General features: G+C 45.1%; 1 protein-coding gene across 1 annotated transcript in view; it reads left to right on the forward strand.

Moving 5' to 3' along the window:
- EXOC4 (exocyst complex component 4) overlaps positions 1-8,309 on the forward strand; it is a gene marked incomplete at its 5' end in the record, with an annotated part of 32,315 nt that overhangs the window by 15,568 nt on the left and 8,438 nt on the right. The window contains one exon of the mRNA XM_008946538.1: positions 6,486-6,670. Within this exon, the coding sequence (XP_008944786.1) occupies positions 6,486-6,670 (185 nt within the window). The remainder of the gene's footprint in view (positions 1-6,485; positions 6,671-8,309) is intronic.

Here is an 8,309-nt window from a genome sequence, read left to right on the forward strand (position 1 = left end):
TCGTCCCTCGGGTCATTGCTGGGGGAAAGAAGATGTGTGAGAGAGAGTCCAGTGCAGAGCCCCTGGGGTGAAGATGCTGCAGTAAGTGGGTTTGTTCAGCCTGCAGAAAACAATGTGGTTTTTTTTCTGTCTGTGATCACCTAAAAGAGTTAGAAGAAAAATAGAGAAGTGCACTAATGAGAGGCAATCATCAAAAATCTGTGGGAGGAACTGGCTGGATGTAAGAGGTGAGACCCTGGCCCATCTTGCCCAGGGAAGCTGTGGATGCTCCATCACTGGGGGGGTTCAAGGCCAGGTTGGATGGGGCTCTGAGCACCCTGCTGTAGTGGGAGCCCATGGCAGGGGGGTGGGCACTAGGTGATCTTTATGGTCCCTTTCAACCCAAACCATTCCATGCCAAGGAGAAAATTCTTACCCATGACAGGTATCAAACAGCAGGAGCAAGAGAGTAGAGAGACTGTCAATCTCCACACGTGCAGATCTTCAAACCTTGAGCAGAGGCCCTGAGCAGCTGATGCAGCTTTGAATCTAGTGTGTCTTCGAGCAAGTTAAACTGAAAACCTGTGGAGGTCTCTTAGAGGCTGGTTCAGATGACCAGTATTCAAATGGATGCTGATTCCTGACTGCCAGAATTCTTTGACCTGCTCTGAGAGCATCATTAAATTGTTGAAGTCTGTGCTTGCTGTGTTGCACGTCGGTGTGTACTCAGTGACCACAGTGTGCTCCTCAACTTCTACAGTCATCCTGAAGTGTGGGGATTGTGCTGCTGTTTGAAGATCACCTTTTGGAAGGTGTGGCCAGCCCTTGGCCTCACCTCTCTCCATAATGGCACATGCCATGTGAGATGGCTCAAACACCTTTTCATTTTCCTGTACAACAAACTCTGTGAAGCAGAGATGAACGTGGTAGATGGCAGCAACCAGAGAAGCTGGTTCCTTGTCGCAGTAGACAACAGGATGGTTTAGACCTCTTGAAATGTACAGTGGGTTGTTTTATCTCACAGCACTGCTTCTTTTGGAGTGAGTGTGCAAAACACCACTGGTGAACTGCAGAAACCCAGAAGTTGCTATGAGGTACTGAAAAATACCAAAATTGATGTGGAGACTTAAGGTAAGCTTGTCAGGGTTTTCTCTTCTTAAGTGCTCCAAGTAACACAATTAAAATCCTAAATAAGTGATAGAAGTAATTGGAAGTGAAGGGCTTCTGTCTGAGGACTCCAGATAACTTTGTAATAAATGAGTGGAAAAAATAGGAGATAAAATTTAAATAAACTATCTTTAAAGAAGCTTAGGACTTGAGGGGGAGGGAGACAGTTGGTTTTTAAAATGTGGAAAGCTTTTGGTATTTGGAAAGGGTGTTGGCAATATAAATGCAAAAACCAGCACTTGGGTTTCTTTCTAGAATGCACCTTTTTCTTGATTTGTTCCTCCTATTGTGAGCAGAGGAGCAGCATCCACAATAAAAAAGAGAAATCCAGAAATAAGGAGATTTCTCCTACCTTAAGGTCCTCTGAGTGGAGGAATGAGTTCTAACTTCAACAGCAACACTTCTGTGTGGAGCAGCATCTGTGTGTGCTCTGACCTGGTACTCTTGTCCTCTGCTCATCTAGCTCCTCCTGCATATCAGGGCCTGAAATGAGAAGGGGTGAAGAACAGCTCGTGGAAATGATATGCCAAAATTGAGTGATGAGTTGGTGACACAACAGTGAATAAACCTCTGTGTTCTTCAAAGCTGGAAGTGTGTTTACCACACACTTGTGTCTCTTGGGCAGTAAACGTGATGGGGTGTTACTAGCTGAGTGGGGGCATAAAATTTTGGTCTTGACTGATGCTTTGCTGATGACAGACTTAGTCCCTGTTATGAATTCAGTCAAAGTCTTACTTCATTCTAGTTTTTCTCTCAGTGCTGTCTGTATTTTGTGGCTGGATAGTTGGCTCTGCCCTTGGCTGACCCACCAGGGTGGTTTTCCAAGTCCCTTTTGTCAACATAATTCTTCTTAGAGGTAGTTGACCATCCTGTTAACATGGCCCAGAGGGATACTTGTATATTAAATAAAGCCAATTGTAGACTACTCCTACTTGTGTTTTGAAGGGCTGTTGTCATTATTACTGCTCTCCTTACTTGCTTTCTGCTTCCCTTTCTTTTCCATCCATCTCTGTTACTCTCAATCTCCCTGCTTCTGGAGAACAAAGCCTTTGTGGTGACAGTGTGGTTATTAGCTAAAAATGAGTTTCAGGAACTGATTTTTACCAGGAGAGGAGAGTGAAACACAAGCTTGTCAAGGTTTTTCTCATAACAGTTCCATTGTTGCATCTGTCTGTACTGTATTTTTCATTTTGTGCCTTCTTTGTAGACATCTTTGCTCCATTTTAGTTGCTTGTGCTGCCTTTCTGAGGTAGGTTATCCAGCACAAGAATTGGACATTTTAATCTCATGGTTTCTGTTTTGAGATGAGGCTTTAGGAGAGCCTGTTGTGACAGGACAAGGGGTGATGGTTTTAAAGTAAGAGGGAGATTTAGGCAAGAGAGCAGGAAGATCTTTTTGGCACTAGGGGCCCAGGCTGCCCAGAGAGGTGGTCGCTGCCCCATCCCTGGCACCATCCCAGGGGAGGTTGGCCGGGGCTCTGAGCAACCTGCTCTAGTTGGGGCTGTCCCTGCTCCCTGCAGGGGGTTGGACTGGATGGCCTGGAAAGGTCCCTTCCCACCCAAACCCTTCTATAACATTCTGTGATAGTCTGGGGTGCTGCTTTGTAGCTGGCTTGTTGCCAGGACAGAAGTCATCTTGCTGTAGGTACAACCACAGAAGGAAAAAATATTTCATTTCTTTATTTTTAACATGGTTTCTATCTGTGGTGACCTAAACCAACTGGAGACCTTTCCTTGACTTCCATCAACTTGAATTGAGCCTCTAACTACTTTGAAGACCCACAGTGTTCTGGAGCATTAGAATCATAGAATGGCTGAGGTTGAAAGGGACCCCAGAGACCATCCAGTCCAACCTCTCTGCCATGGGCAGGGACACCCCTCAACCAGACTAGGTTGCTCGAGGTCTCATCCAACCTGGCCTTGAACACCTCCAAGTGATGGAACATCCACCTCTCTGGGCAATCTAGTCCAGAGTCTCACCACCCTTGGACTGAAGAAATCCTCCCTAAGATAGAGTTTAAACCTACTCTCCTTTAGCTTCAAACCTTGTCCTGCTGCTGCACACTCTTGTGAGGAGTAGAGCACTTCTCTTGTGCTCTGTCGTGGTAATTGGTGACAATGGGAAGTGAGAGCAGTGGTTGAGTCAGGCTTCACTGGAGCTGGGCTGCCCTAAGCTCCAAGGCTCTGACTCTGCTAACCCTGAAACCTGGCTGTGAGGTCAATCCCTGGGCACGTGCCACTTACAAGGACACCACTCCCAGCTTGGCTGCCTGCAAATGTGACGTGGCAGAAAGGCCATCAAAAAAACCACCCAACAAATCCCACCAAAACAACCCCAGCCCACCAGAAGGAAGTTCAGAGCATAACAGGTTTGGGTGGTTTTGTTGTTTGTGGGTTTATTTTGATTTTTTTAAGGGCAATAAACAATTGACTGTTCCATTGGTTTCTCAGATGTGTTTGTGAGCTGTATGTTGGTCTTAATAATTAGTTCTGAGAATAACAAACTCATTAGGAATGGGGGAGATGAAAATAGAGCCAAATGGTCAGAGCTGGAAAGGTTTGAATTTCTGTAGCTCATATTTTAGATGATACTTTTCCTGGATGTCTTGCAACCTCTTTAATGTCGTTTTCCTGCTTGCTTTCAGTTCTTCCCTCACTGCTTTCTCATCTCTCAGCTTCTCAGTTTGACAAATGTTGTTCCTGATCTTGTTCTTGCTTTGGTGAAATTGCTGACAGCTTTCAGGGCAGTGATGAATGTCTGCAGCTCCCCTGAAGTAACTGGGGGGGTTAAAGTGCCTTTGGAATTGGGAAATTTGGGGTACATCTCTACCTGCCAAGGGAGGAAGATAAAAAATAGCACTTTACACTTCTGCCAAAGGTTTCCTAGCTGTGTCTGTGCTTCTGAGCCTTCTCTATTTGTAGGTACTGTGACGTGCCAGCTCTGTGGAAAAGGAAATTTGAATTTGTTTTTTTCATACAGTTTAACCATGTTTTTGGGTGGGAAGGGAACTTTCAAGGCCATCCAGTCCAACCCCCTGCAGGGAGCAGGGACAGCCCCAACTAGAGCAGGTTGCCCAGAGCCCTGGCCAACCTCCCCTGGGATGGTGCCAGGGATGGGGCAGTGACCACCTCTCTGGGCAGCCTGGGACAGGGGTCACCACCATCAGCAGCAAACATGTTCCTTCTCTCTAGTCTAAATCTCCCTCTTTTAGTTTAAAACCATCCCCCCTTTTCCTGTCCCAACAAGCCCCACCAAAAAGATTGTCCCCAGCTTTCTGGCAGGCCCCTGGCAGCCCCCAGCAGGTCTCCCCAGCTGGAGCCTTCTCCTCTCAGCTGCCCCAGCCCAACTCTCTCCTGCTGGGCTCCCAGCAGAGGGGTTCCCCCCTCGGGGCATTGCTGGGGCTCCTCTGGCCCCGCTCCAGCAGCTCCCTGGCTCTGCTGTGCTGAGGACTCCAGAGCTGCCCCAGCACTGCAGGGGGGTCTCCCAGAGCTGGCAGAGGGGCAGGATCCCCTCCCTGCCCTGTGCCCACGCTGCTGGGGGGCAGCCCAGTCTGGGGGGGCTCCTGCCCAGCTCCTCACCCCCAGCACCCCCAGCACCTTCTCCCCAGGGCTGTTCTTAATTTTTCTTCACCTTGGTATAATTCTGTGATGTTGTGGCCTAAATTCTGTGGCTTGTCACCAATAGGTAGTGGGAAGGGAGAGGATGGATGGTTCTTGGTGGGACGCAAGAGGAACCCCTGAGATGCTGCTGGAGTTGCAGAGTTGGTGGCATTAGGAGGAGCCTGTTCAGTCCTCTAATTAATACTGTGACACAAACCATTTCTCAAGAGTGAGCAGTAGCCTAGAGACTGGCACAAGTGTAGGCTCTCATCATCCTTGCAGAGAAGAGAATTTCAGAGTTAGGGACTCCTCAGCACAATTTTTCTGGAGGAAGGCAAAAGTGCTGCTTTCTCTTTGAAACTGCTCTGAATTTAAAAAGCCTGAGTGCCCCAGAGCTCCTTCAGGGTCATTCTGGACTTGGAGGCAAAAGAAGCAATACACTGTTGATAGGTGTTCTTTCAGTATACTTAATATTTACTGGTATTAAGGGACCAGACCTTAGCTGAGCTCCTTGTTTCCTCTATCTCCTTGCTTTTCATTTTGAATGTTTAGCTGCCAGGTTTGCTATAAACTTAAATCCTAAACTACAAGCAAGTGTCTTATTTCATGAATAGCATCTTCAGTTCCTAGAGAATGATTTTATTTTTAAAATTTTATAGCTGCCTATGCAAAACATGCTCATTTTAGGTTCTTACAACATCATGAGATTGTAGGAACTGCAGAGGGATGACAGGATTTTTTTTTTTTTATTACCTGTGGACTTTAGATGTTTAACAGAAAAAACAAGTAAACTGGGGGGGATGCAAATGGATAGTGTTAATTTTATGCACTGATTTGTCATTCCTGGTGGCTGTTGTCCACATTTATTCTTAGAATAAAAATAGAAATTAGGTTCCTCAGAGTAGTGCCCACTGGATGTCACCACAGAAGGGCATCAGCAGAGGGGATGTTACCTGTGGCCTGTTCATCTTACTGCATGTTCAGGTCCCATCTGTTACTCTGCTTGTATAAAGTTATTTTCTGTGATTTGAGACTTAATAACCAAGCCTTAAACACTCTCCCTACTTAGAATTCAAAAACACCTTCCAACTACCAGTAGCTGTTGTTCATCTGGTTGTGTTTACTTAAATTTTGTAGCTACATGACCATGCAGCTCTGTGGGTTAGAAGATGAAGCCTCCTAAACTTTTGCAGTCTTCCCATGACATCACTTGAAGGAAATAAAATTTCAGCCATTTTCTCCCCATTTATAAAATTGAGAAGAATGTTTTGGTGGTGTTTCTGTAATGAAAAGATGACAAGGAAATGTCAGTGTCTTTCTAAGTTTTCTACTTGCTAATCTCATTTTGTGGTAAACTGTGCTTTAACTTTTATTTAATGAACTGTATTTTAACTGAATTCTTTTATATATATATATATAGAACCATAGAATGGCTGAGGTTGGAAGGGACTTTAGAGATCATCTCATCCAACCTCCCTGCCATGGGCACAGATGGTTCTCCACTGGAGTAAAACACGTTCAGAATATTTGGAGACTGTTCATTAAATCTGAGCTGTTTGGACAGGGGACACTTGTAATATATTTAAGTTTCCTTTAGGAGTAGAAATAAAGAAATACCACTTAAATGTTTTAAGAGGGGATATGGAGAGAATCATCATGATAGTCAGTCCTGAGAGGGATGAAAGTCCTGAGAGACGGATGAATTGACCTTGATCAGTTGTCACGTGTGTTCTCCTTTAGGTGTCAGCAGTGGACTCCTTGGAGGGTCCCCTCCTGCAGGTGGAGGGTCTGAGTGACCTGAGGCTGGAGCTGCACAGTAAGAAGATGAACATGCACCTGGTCCTGATCGACGAGCTGCACCGTCACCTTTACATCAAGTCCACAAACCGAGTAGGACAACGCAGCAAGGAGAAAGGGAGGATCAGGTGGGTCTGGGGTGGTGCTGAGGGCAGCAGGGCTGGGAGGGGAGAAGACAACATTCTCCCTTTCCTAAAGCAGAAGCTTTCTTGGGAGAATGCCCCAGGCTTACACCTCTCAACCTTTCATTTTTTGGCAAGCACGTTTCTCGTGCTTCTGGCCGTGGAGAGCAGGAAAACTCCCAAAATGTTGGTGCACCTTTGAGCCCGTGAACAGGCTGTTGTTGTTCTTTCACCTCTGCTTAGTGATCCTGTTGGGTTTTTGCCACTTCCCACAGAATTATGATGAGGTCAGTCCCTTTTAGCATTCTTTTCCTTCTCTGATGCATCTACCTCTCCTACAAATGTCACGATCATGAGGCTCAGGTCAGGCCAAGGGAAGAACACAGGGAAAAATTACTCCTCTCTCCTAGCAAATGTCCAAGGCTTAAGAGACTTCCAGCAAACCCAAAGGTTACTAGCTGGAGGCTGCAATATTGAGCTGCCTGATCAGTGTCTTGGCTGTGCTGTGTTTCTAAGGTGTGTTTAAAGATGTTCATACTTCTTCCCTGGCTGCTGCCTCTGATCAGTGGAAATTCAACTGATGTGTGGGTGCCTGCCTATTTTTTTTCCTAATTTTGTGAATCCTCACTTGGACAGCAATAAAGTTTTTAGAAGTGAAGGAAAAAAGCTAGTGGCTAGAAAAGAGAGAGACAGTATTGGAAGATAACTTTTTTTTTTAGAGCAGAACTGATAAATGGGGTGAGGAGGAAAAGGGGAGGCAGCATATGACAAAGATGCAGAGAAAAGATAAATTGGCCTTTTGAGAAGGAAGAAAAATGCTTGGCAAAAATGAAGGGAGATAGTAAATTGCATTAAATGAATTTATGAAATAAAGGATTGATTGAAGTTGAAATTTCTAGGAAGGAGGGTTACTAGCAAGTCCTCAGTCTCTTCCTTACTCTTGTTAATTAAAAACAGACACAGAGCTTTGGTGTACCCAGACTATGCAACCCCTAATTAACTGCAGTTTTGTATGACAGACACCCTTATCTTTTTTCTTGATTTCTTTTTCCCCATTCCTTTTTGCACATCATTGATAATTGATAAAATGACATTTTGTTTTCCACTGACTTCCCAGCTCTGTCTGGTTGAATTTTTTTACATTTTGGATAGTTAGGCTGGAGGATCTTAAAAGGATCCTTAAAGGACCAAGTCTTGGTGCTTTGTTGTGGTGTGCTGCTTTGGCTGTTCACCAGGATGCAGTGATGTTTGTAGCTGTTTTATTGGATTGAAGTGTTTTGTCTAACATGGGAATGCTGGAATGAGTAGCTAATCCCTCTAAGTATGGTATTATAGGTCTAAAAGGAGTTTAAGTGGTTTGTATGCAGGACAGGAAGTTTAGCCCTTGCCTTTGCAGGTTTCTAGAAGCTTTTGGACCTCTAAGGGAACATACTAAACTCCATTAGAGAAACCTTTTCCACTTTTTTTTCTCTTAAAAATGATTTTCTGCCTGCATTCCCCTGCCACATCCAGTTTCATGCTTTTCACTGTGTGGCTGGGGCAGCAAGACACCTTTTTGGCAAATCATACTCTGTGAATTTATTAGAAACATGACCAAAGTCATCCCCTTTCTGAATAAGAAGGTTCACTTGGAGAGGGAGTCGTG

Source organism: Merops nubicus, unplaced genomic scaffold (genome assembly GCF_000691845.1).
Source record: "Merops nubicus isolate BGI_N331 unplaced genomic scaffold, ASM69184v1 scaffold18298, whole genome shotgun sequence".
NCBI lineage: Eukaryota > Metazoa > Chordata > Aves > Coraciiformes > Meropidae > Merops > Merops nubicus.